Source organism: Mastigoproctus giganteus, chromosome 10, assembly GCF_048544385.1.
Source record: "Mastigoproctus giganteus isolate SK-2022 chromosome 10, ASM4854438v1, whole genome shotgun sequence".
Classification (NCBI taxonomy): domain Eukaryota; kingdom Metazoa; phylum Arthropoda; class Arachnida; order Uropygi; family Thelyphonidae; genus Mastigoproctus; species Mastigoproctus giganteus.
The window spans coordinates 149,280,147-149,305,654 of record NC_143584.1 but is presented as its reverse complement, the minus strand read 5'-3'; the positions used below and the strand labels follow the sequence as shown (position 1 = coordinate 149,305,654).

The 25,508-nt window shown below is 35.7% G+C and overlaps 1 protein-coding gene across 2 annotated transcripts in view; it reads right to left on the bottom strand.

The window, feature by feature from the left end:
- The window catches only part of Ubr3 (Ubr3 ubiquitin ligase), a 452,715-nt gene that overhangs the window by 331,657 nt on the left and 95,550 nt on the right, over window positions 1-25,508 (bottom strand). For both annotated transcript variants that reach the window (XM_090383419.1, XM_090383420.1), the window contains exon 7: window positions 8,064-8,292. In XM_090383419.1, the coding sequence (XP_090239545.1) occupies window positions 8,064-8,292 (229 nt within the window). The remainder of the gene's footprint in view (window positions 1-8,063; window positions 8,293-25,508) is intronic.

Sequence of the window (25,508 nt, the reverse complement as noted above, 5' to 3'; positions counted from 1 at the left end):
ACTGTGTTTTTAAAGTTAAATTAAATTAAATTAATAACAATTAATCCATGTTTTGAAAACAGAACTTAGTTTGATTGACCCTCTAATGGTAAGAAATCTCACAATCAGAACGTGATAGAATATAACAGAGCTATGGTGCTCAATACGTTCTACGTTGATAATGCCGACCGGGCTAGGCGGGTGGGTAAAGTGCCTGCCTGGCAACCTAAAGGTCGCGGGTTCGAATCCCGCCTCGGGCTTGGATCAAAGTACTGCAAAAACCTTGGGAGGTGCATTATGACCACAGAAGCTGATGCGCCAACCAAACCAAAAAAAACGTTGATATCAATATTTGTAGAAGGAAAGGAAGGAAAATTATTTCAAATTTTACATTTAACTTTAATTGCTTTTTTAATTAATTTTTTAAAATTGTTTTTTGAATTTTAATTAATTTTTGAATTGTGTTCACAATTGACTTTTTACTGTAATCATTTTGCATTAATCTTTTATTCGTTTAAATTTCTGGAGAGTATCATATGAAAGTGTTCTACGTATTATATTGAGGTAAATTTCTCTTATTCTTCTACAAATAGAATCAGAACTATACTACTTAATTAGAGACAACACTTCTGAACCACTTGGGAATTGTTATCAAGCTAATAAACCCAGGAAAATACCTTCAGAGAGAGAGGTGAAATATTATTTTAAATATTAATTTAATTTAATCCCATTTCAGCTGTTAATTTTCTATGTTGTGCTTTGGGCTTTTAACTCAGCATAAGTTTTAACTTTTTTTTTCTTTTTTGTCAATGAGAAATTTTAAATACTTGAAATGAAAGAACTTCACTGTACTAAGATCAGTTTAGTCTTTTGATGTTTTTTGTGATAGTGTAACACCAGGATTACAATCACTGAAGAAACTGAGGAGAAACATGATTTTTACTGTACTAATAATAAATAGATTCTAAATTTTAAGTGGGATTTTTAAATTTATATGAAATGAAGTATGTTCACTTCAAGTATTTAGATATGCTGTTCAAATATTATATTAATGAGAAAAGTTATTCCCATCATTTGTTCAATCTAAAAGTATCAATAATTCATATTTTGAGTCTCCTCTAAAATCTGATTTTTGAGGCAAAAAAAGCACATCTCACTAGCTCAATGTCAATTATGTATAACATATATCACAAAAAAAGGGTAAATGTCTTTAAAGGATAACTGTCGTGAACATCATCTAAAACTTACCTCTAGTTTCCATGCTCTCTAGACCACATATTTCAACCTCCTTCCTCATATGGATGCCCCTTTGCAGCACCTACTAAGCAGTTTGCCCATCTCTGAATCATTCAAAAAGTAAACATCTTTTTTTTGGCTGCAGTCTCCATACTTGGATAGAGTATTCCAAATGCACTCTTACGACTGCCTCATACAGTGGGATTATGACATCCTTATATCTACAAGAAAATGTTCGATAACTCATCGACAGCATGGGCCTTCCTTGCCACATGTCTATGCTGCTCAGAGAACTTCATGATGTCCAAATATATCATAACTTCCAAATCCCTTTCTTTCTCTACTGTTTTTAATTCAACTCCACTAAGTACATAAGTTATTCTGGAGTTACTATTCTCCTAGTGTAAGACCTTGCACTTTGCTGCATATAAACATAGCTGCCACTTTTGTTTGTTATTTGGGTTTTTTTTAGGAGCATTAGCAACTAAGGCCATATTGCTCCGGGGATATGCAGTGGCCATTCCCTGACATTTCCGTATCCTCCGTATTTGGTGGTGACGGGCTCGAACCCCGGTCTAATCAAGAAGCGTGTGCTATGCACTGCTGCGCCTGCCCACCTGCTGCCACTTTTCTAACCATTCTTGAAGCCCATCCAAGTCATCCTGAAGGAGCACTGCTTGGTGCTGATTGTTAAGCACTTTCCCAATCTTTACATCTGTAACTTTTGATATCATACCCACTATCCCTTCATTAATGTTACTTATAAAAATCGAAAACTCTGAAGTGGTTCTGAAGCAAATTATAGTACAAAATTCACCAATGTCTAAAATATATTGGTTTACACATGTGAAAATTATAAATTACACCATGAATTTTCAAATTGTAAAATCTAACTATGGGAGGATTTGATTGGAAAAAAAAAATCAAAATATGTAGCAAAAAAGTCTTCAGTTTCACACTGTGTATTAAGTTTAACACATTTTTTAATGATTATTTCAAATCCAATTGGTTCAGAACACTGACACCTCTTCACTCCCTCACAATCCCCACAAAAATGGATGATGTTTTTTTATGAAAACTCCAAACACGAAAGGTATCAAAACCTATAGTATTTAGTACCATGCATGGGTTGAAGGAGAAGGGGATGCCAGAAACTTTACTATGATGACTAAACATGGGTTTCACCACTTCAAGCCTCCAATGAGCAAAGTGGTGGTATTGCACTGGTTGATAAGAGTCATCTGCCATCTAGTATTAGTATTATATTATATTATAGTACTGTATTATTGGTATTATTTTATATCAGTGTTAGTAGTGGTACTAGTTAGTATTAGTAGTATTGTGCAAGAGTTAAAGGAGAAGGGGGGGTGGATACCAGAAACATTTCTCTAGAGACTAAACCACTTCAAACCTCCAATAAGCAAAGTGGTGGTATTCAAGCGGTTGATGAGAATCATACACTCAAGTGTAAATGGAAGAGATTTTGTTTTTGCAAAAGTAATTATAATGGGCTCAGGCATCTTTTAAACTCTTTTCAGTGGGACATTGTTAAAAATGCAAATGCCAAGTGGGAAGTTTAGAGAGGTATCGTTATAAGACACTATGCATTTTGCACTGTCAAAAGCTATTCAAGATTTAGACCACAATGGATGCCAGAGGAACTGCTTTAAAGGAAAGAAAAACAAGTTAGGCAACATACGTTGTATTACGTTTCGGGTGCATTCATTTATTTTTCTTTTTCTGTGATTAATAGGAGTAAAAAAATAAATACAATCTCTTTCTACACACACACACACACACGCGCGCGCGCGCGATGGCACATTAATGAGTCACATATAACAATACACGGGAAAGTGCACATACTGTCTAAAGCTAACAACACTGCAATTAAACCTTGTTTACTCTCAATTTTACAAACTGTATGGAAACTAAAAATGCATGGGATGATTATAAATTGCCTACCTAACCCCCAAAGTTACTTGGGGGAGGGAGGTTAGACAGGCTATGCCAGATTACGGGGGGGGGGGGAATGGCGAGTGTACCGAGCACACATGCTAGATAGTTTTATGTGACCCATCCTTAGCTTGAAAGGGGTTAACAAAATCCAAGCCAATAGCCTAATTACATGAAATCAGTGGATTCCATCAGCCCTAGATACTTTGTTTACTTTTATCTGTAGCAATTTCTCTACAACCTTACTTTCTGTTGTTATAAGATCATCTAATGTCAAATCAGTATTCAGTGGACTACTGATAGCACCTCTAAACTTTTTGATGTGAAACATCCTTGGGGCACCTCAACCGAGTAAATCTGATAAGCTGCGAAAAATGCAATGCAGAAGTTACGATAATTTGCCTCTGGCAGAAGCTGCAAATGACGTCACTTCTGCATTGCATTTTTCGCAGCTTATCAGATTTACTCGGTTGAGGTGCCCCAAGGATGTTTCACATCAAAAAGTTTAGAGGTGCTATCAGTAGTCCACTGAATACTGATTTGACATTAGGTGATCTTATAACAACAGAAAGTAAGGTTGTAGAGAAATTGCTACAGATAAAAGTAAACATAGCATCTAGGGCTGATGGAATCCACTGACTTCATGTGCAAATGTATCCCCAATACCTGTAGACTGCACATGCAAATTCACAATCAATTATCCACAAAATATACATATGAATTTCAAAAGGGTGGTTAAAAGGACGAAGTGGTTAACTATACCTAAATCCAATATTACTGATTTATATGAAATTGTCAAAAATTTGGGGTAAAATGAAGCTAATTCGAGTAATTTTCAATTACTACCAATTACATATATCAGAAATTGTGAATCCACTGCTGCTGCTGTGACATAACTGAGATGCAACTGATGCAATCAGCATTTCATGCATCATACCCTTATAAACCATAACAAAGAAATTTTAAGGAAATACCAAAAATAAAAGGGATATTTAAACATCTCTGATTAGTACATGGGGATTAGTTCAGTGTACTTTCAGAGCAATGCACACTGGCAGCTCAAGCACAGGGTCGCTTAGGAGGATAATACGCTGATTTTATAACATCTTCAATTACTCAGTAAGTCAAAACTCCATTTCAAAAACATCGAAATGTTTGTGTGTCTAGTTTCCAGACCTGTATACACTATTCATCTGCTTGCAACAAACACTTGGCAAGAGCGCAAAGCTTTGCCTATACCTTCGAACTTTTTTCAAAGAATGCATGTGATATGATTCGCAGAAAACAGTTCACTTGTTTGTCAAGAGAAAGTCATAAAAGCAATAATCCAATTCAGTGCAACATAAATCATACACTGTCAATTGCCTTAAAGTTGAATTTTCATATTAACATTCCAAAAAAAAAAAAAAGTAAATATATAAACAAAAAACAACGTATTAATGTGCAAAGTAATAATAAGTTATATTTACTGTATAGCATTTCTTAAAAATACAATATGCTATCAAAATGATCTCTGAAAAAAAGTTTTACTTTTTTAGTAAATACAAGGTGTGACAATAAAGTTTCAAGAATAATTCATTTAAAATTTTAATTTTCAAAATTATACAGATGTGAAGCCATCGCCTTCAAAGTAGTCCCCTTCAGACTGTATATACGCATTCCTGCACAGGATCCATTGATTGTAACATTTCTGGTACTCACTTTCTAGTATCTGTTTTAATACCCATGTTACATTACTCTGAATTTCATAAACTGACTGAAAATACATTCCTTTCATGACTCCTTTTAGTTGAGGAAATAAAAAGAAGTCACAAGGAGACAAATCAGGCAAATATGGAGGGTGCTGCAACATTGTGATCAATTTTGAAGTTAAAAATTCTTTCACTACAATGACGGAATGTGTGGGAGCATTGTCATGATGCAAAATCCATGACAAAGCAATTTCAGGTCGAACCCAGTTGACTTACTTGTGAAGCCTTTCCAAAACTTGAAGGTAAAATTGTCAATTGACAGTTTCATTAGGTAGAACAAACTCTTTGTGGACAAACTCTTTGTGGAATTCCTTTTCAATCAAAAAAGCAAATTAACATGGTTTTCACTTTTGACTTTGACATTCTCACTTTTTTGGGTCTTGGTGAGGAAGCTCCCTTCCATCGTTGACTTTGACTTTTTGGTTCAGGGTCGTAAGCAAATATCCAGCTTTCATTCTCTGTAATCAGGCGAGAAGGCAAATCTGGAACATCTTCAATGCTTTCCAACATCTCCTGAGAATGTTGCAACCGAATTTCTTTCTGCTCATGAGAGAGGTTTTTCGGTTCCAGCTTTGCACACACTTTCCTCATCAACAAATTTTCAGTCAAAATTAATTTAACACTTTCCCGATTAATGTTTAGTTTTTCGGCAATCATTCTTGTGGTTAACTGCCTTTTATCCAAACAATGTTAAAAATGTTTTTATGAGTTGTAGAAGGAAGCCCTGAACGCTCAGCATCTTCAATGGATTCACATCCTTCTCGAAACTGTTTTGCCCAATTGAAAATGCTTGGTTTCGACATGGTATCATTTCCATAAACTCTGGTCAACTTTTCATAAATATGTGTTGACGATTTGTCACTTTTCACCAAAAATTTTATCACAACTCTTTGCGCTAAACTGAATTCCATTTTTCATGTAACAGGGAACTGAAACATATCTTTACACAAACCAACTTGTACAATGACTGAAACGATTGATGTTTACCCTTTGCATGCAGGTAGAGGGGGGTTCAGGCTACACAGCGGGAGGACGTAACGGTTTACAGCGTGGCCACTTTGACGAAACAAAATTATTCTCAAAACTTTATTTTCACACCTCACATTTTGCCAATTTACTTATCATTTATTTTAAAGCTGGTATACAAGTAAAATATATACATTAGAAAAGTGCAGCAGAATGTATCTAAACAAATAATGGTTCCTTTTAAATAATTCAGTGATATTGATTATAAAGAAATTTCGATATAACAAAATGAAACCTCTTCAGTAAACGCAATTAGAAAACAAACTGTCGTGAACTGTTTTGTAAAGTCTGGCTTCTCAAACGCAAAAATTGAAATTGTGAACAGCAATGTGGAGCACCAAGAAGAGCAAGAACTTCAACATCTATTGATAGTGTACGATACTTCAATTACAAGTGACCCTGGCTACAAAGATATAGACTCGAACCTCACTACAGAAGATGGTGCTCTAGATATCAACGACATTATCATCGATATTTTTCAAGAAGTTCCTCATGAGGATGAAGAAATGGAAGGAGGTCATTCTGTCGAAGAACATATTAACGACGAACCAGCGATGAAAATAGAAGAAGCGCTCATACAAATCAATCGTTTAAAAATGTTTTTCGCCGCTGAAGAAGATACTGAAGGGCTTTCGATGGTTTCTTCACTCCAAACAAATGTTGAAAACAAAATTATCAGCCGGAAGAAAGTGCAGAAGAAAATAAGTGATTACTGTATGTATTTTTCTTAAGATAAAGTCATAATATGCATAGCACAATTGTATGTATATTATTTACAAAAATATTGTTCAAAATCTGTATATATTTTAATTTAATTTTACATTAAACGTTTAACGATTTTTCTTACTTTCTTTTTTTTTTCTCCCTCAGACTTCTTGTTAGCGGACACTTCTCTCTAATGGACAGATTTTCATTCCCCATGGCTGTCCATTAAAGGGAAGTTTCACTGTATATAAAATTACTTCCTGCAGGTTAAGTTGTATAGATTAAATGTATGTGGATGTTAGGCCACCTGTGCAAACCATGCAGTGACTGCGTGAATGCATGTAACATGCATATATATATATATATAAAATTGACTTTCTGATAGTTGCTCATATTTATATGCACCCTTGTTCTGTCTGATTGCAAATGGTGCATCTAAACATTTGCAATCTAACCGAGATTGCAAATGTGTGCGAGAATATAGTCCCATGTGCTGAAAATTCATCTGTTCCTAGATATATGTCGTAAAAAAATGTGTACTTCTGTTTGTTTAGCATGTCAGGTGTGTAAGTGGACCGAGTACATGTAGAGTGTGTGTTGTTCTGAGAGCACACCCAATTAGACTGCAGTGGAAGCAACCTATCAGGAAATCCTCCTTACTGGCAAGCTCGGGCGATGTCCAGGATTCATCCCCACCAGAGCCTTTACCTACATCTGGCATAGCCCCTCATGGTGGTGGACGGGCAACAGGGTCCCACTAAGGGACCCACAGCTAAATGGCTGGAGGAACAACATATCGACACTACACTATGCAGACTACACAAACACTATCTCTGGCCTTTACAGTTTTTGTATTGTGACAGAGTATATTATGCAAAGTTGGGTGGGGTGCCTCCAGTGCCACTTGACAAGAAACACTATACGCTATATTCATTTTCCTCATTTGAATCAAAATCCCTCAAGATTATATAACCACCCAAACTGACATATGCTTCTATTATATAAAAACATTCATACTTTTATTTCCTCTTTTAATTCACGCATTGGCAGATGGTTCTACTGATAACACTAATAATTTCAGCTTACATTTTTAATATCTATCATTAATTCAAATAAGATGTCTCAAATAACATGCACATTCTTCTGGCAAAATGTTTTTCTATCTTATTAATTTTTTTAATATTTTCAGATCTTTTGTACATAAGTTCATCAGTATGACATTAAAGGGTGAGTACTGTAAAGGACTGCAGTTATTCCAGTCTTAATTATCAATGAAGATGTGATTAACTTCATTATAAATCAAACAACAATAGAAAAAAAATATTTTTTTTTCTTTATTGTTCAAGAATAAGCATAAACAACTAAACTTTAATATGCATCACATATATTGAAAAATATTAGCATAATGCACACCTTGTAACGTATTTGGAACCAGGATCTGTGACATCATAGATTTCAGACTTATCACCATGATATGAAGAAGCTGGAATTCTTTAGTTGTCTGCAAAGCTAGCTGTTCATTGCTGAAAAGTTGAACACTGACATGAACTACTCTATTGGACAATGTCTCTGAATCTACAGCTTGTGAGAGCATCATGCTAATACGACTGTAGTGATGGACAAATGTTTGAGTAATAGCTTCCTAATAATAGTAAAAAAAATTCTAAATGCATATATAAAGTAAAACCACATTAAGTATAAAAGGTAACATAACTAAATACACAGTTCAGCTTAAAACAAATGAATATGAATATGCTAATGAAAATTAAAGCCTTGCTATTCAAATGAAGAAAAGGACTTAGAAACTTTTCTTGAGCATAAAATCCAGTTCATATAATAAGCCTAAGAAGATAGATGAGAAACACTAAAGATGAATGATAATGGGATGTTAGTAAGTGCACCAAGTGATTTCAAATTGGCGACATCATCATATAATCATTCTAAAACCTCATAAATCTGGCATTCTAAAATGTTGCACTTTTTGAAAAATTTTGAATATGATGCTAACGAAAATTAAAGCCTTGCTATTCAAATGAAAAAAAAAAAAAGGACTTAGAAACTTTTCTTGGATATAAAATCCAGTTCATATAATAAGCCTAAGAAGATAGATGAGAAACACTAAAGATGAATGATAATGTTATTTATTTGGGGTTTTTTTTTTTTTTTAGGAGCATTAGCAACTAAGGCCATATTGCTCGGGGGAAATGCGGTGGTCATTCGCTGACCTTTCCACATCCTCCGTATTTGGTGAATGATAATGGGATGTTAGTAAGTGCACCAAGTGATTTTAAATTGGCGGCATCATCATATAATCATTCTAAAACCTCATAAAACTAAAACATCATATAATCATTCTAAAACCTCATGTCATATAAATATGAAAAATAAACGGATTTTTTAATGTGATCCTGGAAATTCGTTCAATGTGCATTTTTTTCTCAATCATAAGCATGGCAATTTAGCGTATTTAGCATAATAGAAACATTTCCTGAATGCCACAATCTAAGTAGTAAGGTGGGGGGGGGGGGTTCTGAGGTGAGGGAACTGCTTGCCTCAAAAGTTTTTAGGATGAACCATACTTGAATAACAGTAGCAGTCAATTACAATTAAAAATTGTAACTGACTGCTACTGTTATTCTATTTAAGAGAGACACATGGAGAAATCTGATTATTGGTTCTATCCAATCAAACCATACAGCATGCGTATGGGTTTGAGCGATATCAGGAAAAGTGCAGAAAGTTTCCCATGGTTATATTTTTACACAATCATGGGAAATTATTACCACTGCCAAACAGCTTTTTTTGAGGTTCACAATAAGATGTACAGAAATATTTTCTGAAGCGAGAGAGAGAGAGAGACACTATATAGGGTGATTCAAACAGGACTTGACAACTTCAGAAGTGTATAGAAATTTATTCAGAAGACATATAATTTATTGAACTGCCATATTGTAGCAAAAAACATCAAGTTTTACTGATGTAGTGCCGCAGTACTGAATTCTGTCAACATGAGTGCCAGCAGCTTGCATTTCAAAAATGGCCACATTTCACCCACAACTGCAGGATTTAGGTCGGCGAAAACCTGTGTGCACGTCAGGAACGTGTTCACGACAGCACAGAGGTGAATGTCTTTTGTACCCTCAACAAAGCAAAAGTTTACGGGCCCTTCTTTTTCAATGAGACAACCATCAACGGTACATATCATGTATCTGGATATGTTGGAAACTTTTCTCATTCCACAGTTCAGCGAAGATGACCACGAAGGACGCCTTCACTTTCAGCAAGACAGAGTACCTCCTCACTACCTGACGGAGGTAAGGGAATTCCTCAATAACCATTTCCCAGGTCAGTGGATTGGTCGAGCAGGGCTGTTAGCATGGCCACCTCATTCCCCAGATTTGACACCTCTAGACTTTTTTTCTATGGGATTTCATTAAAGACCAAGTGTTTGTTCCATCCTTACCGAGCTCAAAACTAAAATCACCGCCGCAGTTACAGAAGTTATGATGGATATGTTACATCATGTTTGGGAGGAAATTGAGTTCAGATGGGATGTCTGCTGTATCACCAATGGAAGTCACATCAAACCAAAATGACTGTTCTAGGTAAAACTTTGTTTTTTTGCTACAATATGACAGTTCAATAAATTATATGTCTTCTGAATAAATTTCTATACACTTACGAAGTTGTAAAGTCCTTTTTGAATATCACCCTGTATAATTTCTATAGTGGGAACACTGCTTTATCACCACTTTAAAACAATATTTCTACAGTATCATGTTTCAAAAATTCACTCAAAGTCCCAGCATTGACAGATTTATGAGGTTCTACTGTGAAATCAGAACACTAACAATCACATCTATAAAACAGATGTAGCATGGCAAAATTTGCCAATCATCTGCCAGTGACTGAAATTAAAACAACGCAAACAAAAAGCTGTTCCACATCACTTCAACAGCCAATATATGCCACTGTTCAAAAAGGATAAACCAACTACAGAACATGTGCTGATGAAATAATGAATCAAGATTGCCTAAAGGAAATGTTACAATAGCCTAAAGGAGGTCCAACCCAACCAAGCCAGTACACACTATTTTTTGTCACGATGCAGATGCTTGTAGGCTATACTCATTATTTTCTGTCAAATATTTGCTACTTAATTTTCACCACTGTAACTTTTAGATGAGCAAAATTTAAGTTCTGCTCCTCAAATAAACAATAAAATTTCACCAAACTCTCTCACATTTTAACATTCATAACAATTGATTAACAAACATTCACTAATGACAGAACAACCACAAATGTGACACATTGCTATGACACACCAAGTTAATATTCCTACCATTCTGAAATATTTCTGTTATTCTATTCATTCAAGTGAACACAGCTTTTAAAAGTCAGGATATTCAAAAATCAAACAAAACTTTCAATTGAATTTTCCTACAAATTCATTCTGTGATAAATCAGATACTGTATTTGTGATAGAATTTAAGTGCAATTCTGAAAGCAGCAAATTCATCTATTATCTACACTGCCCAGCCATATTATTAGGACCATATGGAATATAAACAACAATCTATGTAAAAATGTGTAAATTGAAGAGGTCACATGGAGTATGATGTATGCAAGAAAGACATATGACCGGGTCATGCCATTTCAAATGTTGGCATAACATTTAAAGAAACAAGCTGGTAGAGAAGATCATAAACAGACTTTTTGTACAACTGCTTTTACAATAAGTTTGTGATTAAGAAATTCTTTTCCTTGGGGAGTCCATTAATTTATCTTTTTTAAAAACTTCTTTTAGATCATGAACTTGATCTGGACATGAGTCAGTGCTACTCACTGGTGACTGCTGGTTGTACTTTTCAATTTGGTAACTCTGAAAAGGGCTCATATGGCTTTTCTTACCACATCTAACCTTTTCTTTTAAATATATTTGTCAGAGACTGCCACTATTCTACAAGTTTAGTTAAACATTTACCCAAAGACAGAAAATGCATATATGCAGGCTTCAAAATATTATTACTTTAATGGCATGCATGAATTGAAACTCTTTAAATCTGTTTTGTTTTTTGTTTTTTTGATTTTAGCACTATCTTTCTAGAGAGTACTAAATGTCTATCAAATATTCATCTACTTTCATCCACTTTTCAGAAGATAAATTAATCAACAGTCAAGAGTTCAATCTTCTCTTTTAGTACTCTTGCTACTCAGTTTTTAATGCCTATCATAATAGGGACATTATTAACTCCAAGTGCCAGTCAGTTTTTTAATGAATCCCACATGCTTTCAGGTTTTTCAGAATAAGATGGCCAATATTATATTCTCTGTAGAGTTACCTTCCAACAATGGGACTGAAATTACCTGCTTTCGATTTCAATTTGGTGATTTCTTTTTTTTTTTTTAGGAAAGGTTATCACAATGCAAATAGCTTAGACTCACTCTGATTACTGCCAAGAGTAGCAATCAAAACTGCACATTTTTAAAAGCAATCACTATCTCTTCTTTTCCTCCCTGAGCAATTTATTAACAATTCCTGCTTTTTACTTGTTCACACAGCCATTTTTTTGTTATTTCACTAGCATGAAATATATTTCTGAAAAGTGTGCCTGCATAATTAGTAGAACCCAGGGTAAGATTATGCACAATAATGGGAAATAAACATTTAGCACATATGACAGTACCATTTTCACTCTGAAAAGTTACATCTATTTTTAAATTTCTTTCTACACATTGCATATTCTTTTTTTACATAATTTTGCAAACTAGCACAATGATGGCCAATTCATTAATGAAAAATAAGCAGAAATTTGCCATAATACTTTAAAAAGTTCAAATTTAATGGCAAAGTTGTAGTTTTCCTACTTTTTCTGAAATAGATGGAGAAAAGCTATGCTACAATAGTGAGACGGAGAAGGGTTCAAAATGAATCGAAAAGATGGAATCTCCACCATAAATCTGGAGACTTGGCAGGTCTACATTTATTTTATATTTAAATTTTTATTATTAATTTAATTATTTATTTTGGTATTTTTCTTTATTTGGTATACTCCAAGCAGAACTCTAAGCATAAATGTGCACTTTGTAATTTTACAAACTTCAAAAAGTAAGAGATTAATAGTTCTATGATCTATATATGTTATATTTTTTTAGCAAGGTTAATAAGTTTTGTTTCATTAAAAGTAACATGTATAAAAACAATATTTTTAGTTTTCAAATTTTTCATTAAAAAATAAATAATTACATTTAATAAGTATTGTAATCCATTCATAAAAGGTCAAGCAACAGTATTCTCCAAGTACTATTAATCAAAAGACAAAAAAAAAAAAATTTTTTTCTCAAATAAAAAAAATTTAAGGTTTGTCTGAGCAGGACCCCTGTTTTTGAAATGATTGTAGGTGCTACCACTTGTGGGTTATGTAATCATTAGTAGATACTGATCAGATTATATTTATAAGGGACTTAGTTAAAGAGAATTGTTGTCAAGGGAAAAATAATTTAAATTTTTGCAAGGTAAATAATAAAGACCTTGAGCATTATTTGAATTCTATTCAACGAGAACAGTTGGTGAATCTAACAAATACAAATTCTCAAAGGGAACTCTTCTAGAAGCAACTAACATTTTTGCACCTTTAAAGTAATGTCATTCCAAGCTCAGACCAAAGTGAATGACGACTGAACTAATAAAGATGTAATGGCAAAGAAAGTTGCATGGGGTGAATATAAATTATCAATTGTCAATGAACACCATGACAGTTAGAAATTAATCTGTAACTCAGGAAGTAACTGAGTTACAGATTAATTCAAAAATTAAAATAACTCTGGAAGCAAGACACAGCCATGTTAAGAATTTAAAAAGGCCTTGGCAAGAGGGCCAAGTGCAATGCAACAATAAAAAACTTTTTGCATATGTACACACTAGAGCAGAGGTTCTTAACCTGGTGCTCACTAGCACCATTCTGCTCTTTAAAAAATAAATTTTGCTCTCGACCGATCCTAAAATGGGTGCGTGTGAGCACCCATTTTAGGATCGGTCGAGAGCAAAGCTAAACTTCACTTAAGCTAAACCTTCGCTTAAGATAAAAAATTTATATATAAATCTCTGTATTTAAAAAAGGTGCTTTATTTCTCAACTTTCTGCAATATTCTACAAAAATCCATGGCAATCTTTGTTAGAAAATCCTTTTCTTTTGTTAGTGATTGGAGGAAAATTATATATTTTGTGATGTTTTAATCGCAAAAAAGGTCAAAGTTTGACACTTTGACAGTATTCTTCAAATTTTTTCTTATTAATTATTGTTAATTTGACATCTAGATAATAGTAGTGATACTGGTGTAATTTGCTTATTATGTCAGGTGTGTTTGGCTGGCTATCAGAACTCGAATTGTGAAAGACATTACCAAACTTGCCATAGGAATTTTCATGAAGCTTTTCCCAAATTTAGTGATATTAGAAAATCTAAACTTCAAGAAGAAAAAAAAAGAAACTTGAAAGACAGAAAATTTTTTAAATTTAGGTAAAGCTAATAGCAGTAAAGTGTCAGCAAATGAAGTTTCATTTATTTTATCAAATATAATTGCAAAGAATTCATTGCCTTACATAAGTCGTGAAATAATAAAAAAATTGTGTAGTGTCGTCATTAGAAGTGCTTCCTAGTGTCTTACCAGAAAAACAGAAAGCTACCTTGATTAGCTCCCCCAAAAATATTCCTTTGAGTAATGATACAGTTTCAAATTAAGTTCATAAAATGGCAGATGTAATATTCAATGAATTATTAGGTAGAATCGAAAGATGTGTATTTTTTTCACTGGCACCTGATGAGTCAACTGATGTTTTTTCTGGAATATCACAACTCATTTGCTTTGTTCGTTTGATTCAACATGATGGCAGCTGTGAAGAAGATATTTTGGCTATTTTGCTGCTTACTGGTCATACAACTAGAAAAAATAAATATGACATACTTATGAAATTCCTTACAGTGCACAAAATTGATCTGAGCAAATTTGTATCAATTGTTACCGATGGTGCGCCTTACACGATAGGTAAAAACAAAGGCCTTATTGCTTATCTTAATAGAGATGAAAGGAGACCAATTTTGTGCATTATCACTGTTTGATTCATATTGAGGACTTGTGTTCATGAATGAAAGATCAAAAAGAAATTATAAGATGCCTTAAAGTCATTGTTAAAGTCATCAACAGTTTTATTGCTAAATCCCTAAATAAGAGACTTCTAAAAATATTTTTGAAAGATCTTCAAGCACCGTATTCTGATCTTATTACCTATACAGAGGTTCGGTGGCTCAGTCATGGAAAGGCGCAATCCAGAATTTGGGAGGTGTTTGAAGAAGTAAAAGCTTTTCTAATAGAAAACAATAAAGAAAAAAGCTTTTTAATGAAATTTTTACTGGAGATTACACTCTCATTCATGATTGACATCTTCAACCATTTAAATTAGTTAAATTTGAGGCTACAGGGAAAAGATAAATTTGTGATAGTTTTATAGGAGGAGATTATTGCATTGAGAAAAAACTTCAAGTGTTTCAGAATCAAGTTTTAAAATGAAATTTGCTTCATTTTCCTACTCTTAAAAAATGTCTGGAGGAAACTGCTGGGGAGTGCACATCATTTGTAATGAATGTAATCAAAGACCTAAGTGACCAATTCTGAGAAAGATTTGAATACTTGAAAGAGCAAGTCCAAAAATTTGAATTAACGATAAATTACAGAAATTTTAAAATTAGTAACTTGGAACAAATTTTCAATCAAAATGAAGTAGCAACTGTTGAGTTAGAACTTGTTGATATGCAGTCATCTTTAGCTCTGAAATGTCTTTTCCAACACAACTATTTTAAAATTGTAGTTCTTCCAACTGCAAAAAATTTCCATTATTACAAAGAGAAGTGTTCAAAGTACTTTCTATGTTTGAAAGTGTGTGAAAGTGCTTTTCAATTAATGAACAATATCAAAACCACAAAAAGGACAAGATTGTTGACATTACATTTGGAAGAAAATTTGTGATTATCTCTTCATAATGGAGAAATTAATATGGTTAGGGAAGGATGTTATGTGATTTCTATCCATTTAAATTATAATATATCTAAATTACCACGTGGAGTTTTTAATATATTTTATTTAGGTGTTACCTAAACTAATATACATTGAGTAACGTTTCAGGTATCTTGCCGATCATTTGATGGGTTTCGGCTAGATACCTGAAACATTAATCAAATGTAATAAATATTAGCACCCAAAACTTTTAATTGAGAAATACAATTCTTGTATGCATAATACGGCTAAAAATTAATTTAAAAAATGCATTTTTAATATTTAAGCAAAAAAAAATTTATATTTTAATACAGTATATGGTGCTCGCAAGTATTGTAAACTGCAAGATCTTGCTCGCTTAAAGGGTGTTGGTAAAATTTGAAAATGAAATGCATTTCATTTTCAAATTACATTTTTACCAACCATTTTATCATTTTTATCAATGAAAATTAAATGAAATTACATTTTTACCAACACCCTTTGGCATCTTTCATATTGTGGATATAACTTCGCAAATATGATGGCATATTGCATTACCAGGGTACCTGCCCGTCCACTGATGAAGCCCAATAGCTTTGAAACGATCGTCTGGGTGGTGGTATCCTCTGAAAATAAATAACAGTAGTCTTCTCTACTAGAGAAGCATTATTTATTTGAAGTAGTGCAATACTGCTACCTTGTTGTGAAGGCAACCACAATATGAGATACAATTAAAACGATGCCTTCTATACTACTTACGTAGTTCAAATTTATGGGTTAACCATGGTGTATTTACACCAATATTATATAGTTAAATACCAAAACCCATAAGAATTACGCCTTGTGCATTTCATTTTCAAATTATTATGTATGTAAATTCTGCTGCTTCATGTAGTCATACCACCTTGCATTGTTATAAGTGCATTTTCAATTGAGAAAAATATTACCTTCCAGGAAACCTGAAATTGCATATTAAGTCAAACATTTACCAATTTTTGGCAACCCTGACCACAGTAATTAAATTTTACAACCTTGTCCCTTGCTGGTGTGAAAGCAGTCTTTACTCCTAATTCCTGCTATATGTCTGTAGCCTTCACAAAAAAAAAAAACAGTGGTGGTGTGTATTAACATAAGATTTATAATTTTAAAGGACAACATTTCTTGTTGTAGTTTTTCTTATTTTATTAATATGAAGATTTTTAAATTTATTTTTGAGAAAAATTTACAAACTGTTTTAATTCATACTGGATAGTAGGAAGCTGTTCTCAAACCAAAAATTGACAGAGTGAACCACATAATATAATTCATAACACTACAGGACTGCAGGGAAATACTTCAATGCAGAAGCTGTATTCTTTTATAATAGTATGTATTACTGCATTTGATTTTTGATTGTGAGGATCATCCTGCTCCAGTTAAGATGGACAGAAAGACTCAATGCTTAAGCTTTAGCCTATGTTCAAATTATGCTTAAATTGCTAATATATACATATATATTTTTTAAAAATTGTATAGCATCACCTGAACAGGTAATGTTATACAATTTAAAATCATTCTGCTCCCAATGTGACCGATGTTCAGTACTTGGCATCAGTCACACTGGAAGTAGAATGATCCCTATAATCAAAAATCAGCAGTAAGTGGAGGATGAATATTTTATTTCCATACACTGCTTGGCTATTCAATTAAACAAAATACATTATTCACAGTTCAGCATATAATTGCTTCCTGACAGAGACCATTGATTGGTTGATGAGAAGCTAGTAGCTTCAAAACAGCTGTCCCAGTGGTAGCTCCAATTTTTAAGTGTATAGTGATTTGTCTGTTCAAGTGATGCTATATAATTTATAAAGATATTAGCAACTTAGGCAGAACCATGGATAATGGTATTTGTCTCTAAACTGAACATAAACCTAAGTTTTAGTGTCACATACTAGCTGGGAGCAGAATAATCCCCACAATTGAAAATCAAATACAGTAAAGAATGTTAATTTATTTAATAATTCGTAATCTTTGTAAATCAGTGCTTTGATATTATAAGAAACAAAATCCTTCAGAAAGGAAATACAGGGTGTCTCAAAAATATTGGTATAAACATTTAGGGGAGGTAGGTAACATCTAAAGGAATGTGAATCGCATAGGAACCCATAACCGGAAACATCACGGGAAAGTAGTAGCAGAGGCACAAGAAGCAGAAATGACACAAGACAGTCATTCGTGGCAAACATTTATTTGACATAATATTAACAATGGAGTATGAGATGGATGCATTTCATGATGTTACAACAGATGCTCGAAGGTTCCACCATGAGATGCGATGTATGCGTGACACCGACGCAGCATGGATTGGCGGACATGGTCGAACACACCTGGAGTTTCTTTGACAGTAGTAGCAGCAGCGCAGACGAGTCTCGCCATGTCATCCATTCCCATCTCCACAGGTGATTCATACAAGATAGATTTGAGGACCCCCCCACAGTAAGAAATCAAGGCTCGATAACTCAGGTGAGCATGGGGGGGCCAGACAACGGGTCCACCACGGCCAATCCATTGATTCCCAAAACACCTGTTCAAATGGTCACAAACACACCTTCCATAATGGGTAGGCGCCCAGTCATGTTGAAACCAAATGTTGCATCTCACATTTGCTGGAACATCGTCAAGTAACCCTGGTAGAACTTGTTCAAGAAAGATCCGATATTTAGCGGAGTTCATGCGGGATGGTAACAGGTATGGGCTGACTAAGCAGTCACCGACCATACTAGCCCACACATTTATTGTGAAGCGATGTTGTGCCGCATGGGGGCACACACCGTGTGGGTTGTCGTGAGCCCACACATGAGCATTGTGCTGATTGAATAAGCCTTTCCGAGTGAAATAAGCCTCATCCGTGAACAAAACATAGGCTGGAAAATTCAAGTCTTGAACACTTTCTTGGCGATACCACTGCGCAAAAGCCACACGTGCATGATGATCTTGGGGGAGCAGTAACCGAACCCTTTGGAGATTAAAGGGGTGTAAGGAATTGTTGTGCCAGACACGCTGTACACTGCAACGAGACACTCCTAAGGCAGAGGCAACGGCACGTGTGCTGGTAGTAGGATTATTCTGGACGGCATTCAACACACTTTCTTCCACGGTGGGAGTTCGTGTCGAACGTGGTCTGCCCACACTACTCCTGTTACCTATAAATGACCCATAATCGCACAAATTTTGATGCACATGCGCAAACAAACGGTGGTCCGGTACATGTCTGTCTAGGAAGCGTTCTCCATAATTTGTTGAGCAGCTCGTCCATTGCCCTCTGCTAATCCATACACTAGGTGCATGTCTGCCAGCTCACAGTTCGTATATCGATGCATGCTCTTCGTGCACCGACTACCGCGCAGTCTACCGACTTACGGTGACATTTCCAGTTATGGGTTGGGTTCCTATGCGATTCACATTCCTTTAGATGTTACCTACCTCCCCTAAACGTTTGTACCAATATTTTTGAGACACCCTGTATAAAAAATATATATGTGTATGTATATAGACACACAACGTGCTACTCAAAAGTTCCCGAAATTTGAATGTTGCAAGGGAACGATGTCTAGTACAGACCTGTGGCACTAGGTAACACTGCATGCATTCTTTGTGAATCAGTGAGCCACGTGCCGTCGGGCTGGATAGAGTCATTGAATATTTATGCGCAGTTCTTTGCCAGTGTGTTTTGCATAGATTATGATTTGCAATGGCAGATGTGGGACAGCAATGTGCTTGAATCAAGTTTTGTTTCCTTTTTAACGATACAGCAGTAGAAACACATAAGTTGAAATAAGCTTTTGGTGACAATGCTTTAGGCCAGATGCAGACCTACTACTGGTTTACCCATTTTAAAAACTGTTGAATGTCAGTTGATGATGACAATCGCTCTGTGTGGTCATCATCAAGCACCACCCTGGAAAATTTCGCAAAAGTTCGGGCGGCAATGCATGAAGACCGCAGGTGGACCATCCACGACATCTCTGGCATTGTAGAACTATTGTACAGCACGTGTCAGCGGATTTTGTCAGACGAGTTGAACACGAGAAGGATTGCGGCCACGTTCATGCCACGGTTACCGAGTTGAAGCCCAAAAGCAGCATCTCATGGAAGTTAGCAGAGATCTTCAAGAACGGGCCAGGAGTGATCAAAACTTCCTTTCTGCGGTCGTCACTGGTGATAACAGTTAGCATTATTTGAGGCATATGATGCAATAAAGCAAGCTTATAGTGCATGAGCCAAAAAAAAAAAAACTCATTTCACCAATCCTGTCACTCCAAATGTTTGTCTAGTTCAGCCTTAAATTATTTAAGCTATCACAACTTCCACAACAACAGATGGAAATCTATTGCAGCAATCATCTGCCCACTGGCTAAGGCAAACTTCTGCACATCTATTTTACAACTTTCTTTCCTCAATTTGAATATATGTTTCCTCAGGCTCTTAATCTCAGCAAGTGGAAGTATCCCATCAGCATTGAGCATGCTCGAACCATTCAAGGCCTTGTACACCTCGATCAGATCACCTCGCAGGTGCCTAGTCTCCAGATGCTGCAACTTACAGAATTTAAGCCTCTCCTGGTAAGAGAACCCCTTTGTTCCTCTCAGCAATCTTGTTGCCCTTCTCTGTACTCGTACCAGCACCTCTACATCCTTCCTAAAATAAGGCTTCCAGACTGGTACGCAGTACTCAAGGTGTAGCCTGACCAAATTCCTATATATAATTTACAAAACTCCATGACCTGCTCGGCAGCCCATCTGCACAGCTCAGAGAACTTCATATCCGATTGTACACTTACCCGCAGGTCTTTTTCATTCTCCACCTGCCTGAGTGTAGTACCATACAGTTGGTACATTTCTCATGGGTTACTGCTACCCATATGCAGTACTTTGGATTTGTCAATATTAAATTTCAGTTGGCACTTCTCATCCCATCTACCTAACTTTTCTAGATCCTGTTGCAATAGCATACTGTCTTTACTATTATTAACAACCCTGCCAACCTTTATAACATCTGCAAACTTCGACATTAAGCCTGATATACCTTCATCGATATCATTAATAAATACATAAAACAACAATGGGCTAAGCACTGAACACCATGGGACTCCACTAATGACATTAGTCCACATAGAGCAGTGTCCATTTATTACCACTCTCTGCCATCTCTGACTCAACCATCCCTTTATTGATTACAGCAACTTTCCCTTAATGCCATACTGCTTCAATTTGTACAGCAATCTTCCATGTGCAATAGTATCAAAAGCTTTCCTGAAATCCATGTATATGATATCAAAATTATTTTTTGCATCCAGTTCCTTTGTGACTACATCGTAGTATCCAATCAAATTGGTCAGACAAGAATTCCCCTTAACAAATCCATGCTGTGTCTAAATTATTACAGCAGACTTGTCCAGGTGATCCTACATCACTTCTTTAACCAGTGACTTCTTTAACTTACAGACCTGTTAGTTAAACTAACAGGTCTGTAATTATTTGCATCACCCTTTGAACACCCTTTGTGAATTGGGGATACATTTGCACGTCTCCAGTCCATGGGGACCTCCCCTGAATCTAAGGATACTCTCATAATTATGGCTAAGGGTTTCTTACTTCTCTTGCTGCCTCCTTCAATATAACTGGATAGATTCCATCTGCCCCAGGTGCCTTTTTTATGTTTAACTTCAACAATTTCTCCTCCACATTGCTCTCTGTTATTACAAAATCATTTAGCTCCCTGTTAGAGTTTAGTAAATGTCTGTCTTCCTCTTCCTTATAGAATTCCTCATGTGAATATAGATGCAAAATACTCATTCAGTTTGTCAGCTATCTGAGCAGGATCATGAACGGTTGAACCACCAACATCAAGTGGGCCAATCTGATTCATCCCCTTCCTTCTAGAGTTTACATAACTAAAGAAGTTTGTTGTTTTTCTTTGCATCTTTTGCCAAGAATTTCTCATAATCAGCCTTCGCTTGCCTAACCTCCTTTATGACTTGATTACAGACTAGCATATATTTGCCGTAGGCTTCTGCATCACTTGCTAATTTATATGCATCCCATACATTCTTCTCTGCCACGAGCCTCATTAATTCATCTGACATCCATTTAGGCTTAATCCTTGAACAGTATTTCTTAGTTGGTATGAAAAGCCTAGTAGCTTCCAATATTAATTCCCTGAATGCCTCCCATTTAGACTTCACTGTTGGTAACGTCATCGGTTGATCCCAGTGTATAGAATTCAAAAACTGCCTGAGACCACTGTAGTCACCTTTAAGGGGAAAAAACCCTTCCCTTTACCCTTGATGGTAGTTATGTCTTTAAGTAAATCCCACAGCAGTAGACTGTGATCAGTGTCACCTAATGGTTCCTTTATCTGCAAATTCCTAATGCATGAGTCATCACTGCTGATAATCAGATTAAGAGTATTACCCCCTCTGGTTGTCCCTCAAACGTGTTGCTGTAAAAACCAATTCACCAATAGATTCACAAAAGTCTTCCTAGTGTGCGAGCGACCAATCCACAAGTTCTAGTCAATATCTGGAAATTTAAAATCTGTTCATTATATTAATCGGTCATTAGGCGTATAACGTACTCCTACTCTCATTTCCCTTTTCCCAGAGTTTATGTCACACCAAACAGACTCAACATTGCACTGTCCACCCATGTCAACTGGATGCACTTCCTTAGATTTTATGCTTCTTAACTAACAGCATAATCCCTCCTCCCTTTCTACCCTGTCTATCCTTTCTGTACACATTGTACTCCCCAAATTCCAATTCTGCCCTACCTATAACTGTGTGACACCATGTCTCTGATATTCCAACAATATCTGCCTTTGATGCCTTGATCAGCACTTCAAATTCATCAAATTTATTTACTATACTTCTAACATTGGTGTACATGCAAGTATACATGAACTTGTTCTTATTCTTAGTTACCCTAACACAGCCCATGTATTTACTTGTTCCATGATGACTCCTAGTAGCTCATGAAATCCACAGCAAATTTTCTCTAGGCTGCTGCTGCTTGTTACAACAGAAGCAGTGCAAGAATTGGTTTTGGCTCTGCCTGTGGCTACTGTTAATCTTTTAGTCTGTGAATCCCCCCACAAGGTAGCAGTTTTCCCACCCACCTAACACTGCCTTAATAGCATCAGCAAATATTCTTACACCCTTTCTATTTAAGTATATCCCATCCCTGTAGAAGAAATCTCTCCTATCAACAAGCACAGACCAGGCTGAAAAAAATTCTACCCCTTGAGCCTTGCACAATCTCTCCAGGGCTGAACTGACTGACAAGGCTCTCATCATATACTCCCTCCTATTGTGTACGAGCAGAATTGCAGACACTTTCAAATTCAACCCTAGCTCGCGACTTGTTTTCAACATTGACCTGTACTTGTTAAGTAAATCTGCAGATCTCTTACTCTTAAGGTCATTAGTGCCAACGTGTACAACAATATCACTTATTGTGCCCTTAAAAGATGATATCTGCTCTACAACATCATCAACTTTTGTCCCTGGCAGCCATACCCTGGTCCTGTTCCACCTATCCTTTTTGCATAATATATTCCCCATCTCCCTGACAATAGAGTCACCAACAATAATTAGTTCTTGTTGGACCAGCACATTCTGCCTTGGTGATTGTCGCTGTGTTGCATGATGTACAGGAGTGAGCTCTGGCATTGAGTTAGGCAGCTGAGAGCTTGATGGGCCCCTCTTATTAATTTCCTTGAGGGCATCTACCCCTACACCTCAAACTCTCATAGATGCCCATCAGAACTCTGAATTGGTGCCTAATTTCCTCAGTCTCTGCACTTAGCAAACACAAAGACATCCTACTTGACTAAATCATGTCCTGTTCTAGAGAGGTCAGCAAACATTTCACATTTTACGCATTCTTTTAGACTGTGATGTGTTGGAGAATCGCCCACTTCAGTTCTCCCCTGAGCAACAGCACTCTGGCTAATATGTGAGCGTTGCTCTGCTGCTCTAGTGTAGGTCATGATTCCGTTTAAGTACAATTTAATTGACAATGAAATTTAATAATGAAATTTAATAAGATTAATAAATTTTACTGATTAATTGATAATACTATACTATACTAAATTAACAGATTTGTAATACAGTGCTACTTGTTTCGCTATCTAGTTCGGGATATATGTTGTATCATATAACAATGGCGGCAAGTTACGAACGGTAAATCTATGGACACACAGCATTAAATTTCAAAATCACTGTTTAAATTCAAAATAAACCAAGGAGCTTGACTAGGACTATAAGCTACTTATAGAAAATAATTTAATATAACAATTAAGTCAAACAGCTAAATATAATTAAAACCTTGGCATTCACCAGAGCTGCAAAATCTTGTCCAACACGTGGATTGGATACCCTTGCCGATACTAAGTAATAACCTACAAAATCTCTATCTAAGTTCAAAATAAACTAAGTATTGTAGTTAGGAATATAAAGCTACTTCTAGAAAATAAATTAATATACCAATTTAAGTCAATAAAACAACAAAAATTTAAGAAAAACTCTCCTATTAGCTGGAGCCGTAAAAACTTCACCTGCAAGGAGCTATTCTCATGATAGGGATTAGTAGCCTGTCCTGTTGCTTCCATTAATATCATATAATATATATCATGATGCCTTTTTACATTCAAGCATGACAATTTCTCTACAATCCAATTTCAATGATAACACAGTCATCCAGTTTCTGTTAACTGTTGTCTGAGTCAGTAGTACCATGATGTTTAAAATAATGCCAACCTCTAAATATTGATGCAGAAAATGTATCTACCAATTATCATTTAGGATCATTATTGTTGTTACTAGTGTCCTCCTCTAGTGGACAACAGTGCATAGCAAACGCTTCTTGATTAGACCGGGGTTCGAGCCCATCGCCACCAAATACGGAGGATGCGGAAAGGTCAGGGAATTACCACCGCATATTCTAGGAGCAATATGGCCTTAGTTGCTAATGCTCCTTAAAAAAAAAAAAAAAAAAACTAGTGGACAAGTGTGGTTTGTCCCTTCCCTCTAGTGCAGAGGTTCTTAACTTTTTGCTTTAAGCAAGCAAGATCTTGCAGTTTACAATACATGTGAGCACCATATATTAAAATATAAATTTTTTTGCTTAAAGATTAAAAATGCATTTTTTAAATAAATTTTTTAGCCGTATTACTTCGTAGCTCCAGCTGTATTATTTTGGCTGAAGTTACAAACTGTAAATCTACAGACACTAAATATTAACTTTCAAAATCACTATCTAAATTCAAAATAAACCAACAAGCTTGATTAGGACTATAAGCTACTTAATAAAAAATAATTTAATATGACAATTAAGTCAATAAAATGGCTAGAGATAATTAAAAACTTAGCATTCGCTGGAGCTACGAAATCCTGTCCAAAAGGTGGATGGGTATGACCCAGAAACCAAACAACAATCATCCCAGTGGAAGAGCCTATCTTCGCCCTGACCGAAAAAAGCCCGACAAGTGTGGAGCATTTTGAAGTCCATGCTGATCTGTTTTTTGGACTTTGACGGGATTATCCATAGGGAATTCATACCTCCTGGTCAGACCATCAACACAAAGTTCTATTGCGACGTCCTGAGGTGGTTAAGGGAAGTCATCAAAAGGAAATGTCCAGAGAAGTGGCACAAAGAACTGGGTCCTTCATCAGGACAACATGCCGGCCCACACATCTCTTGCTGTGGCAGTTTTTGGCATCTAACAACATGACAATCATCCCTCACCCCCCCCTTATTTGCATCCAAACTTAGTCCCTTGCGACTT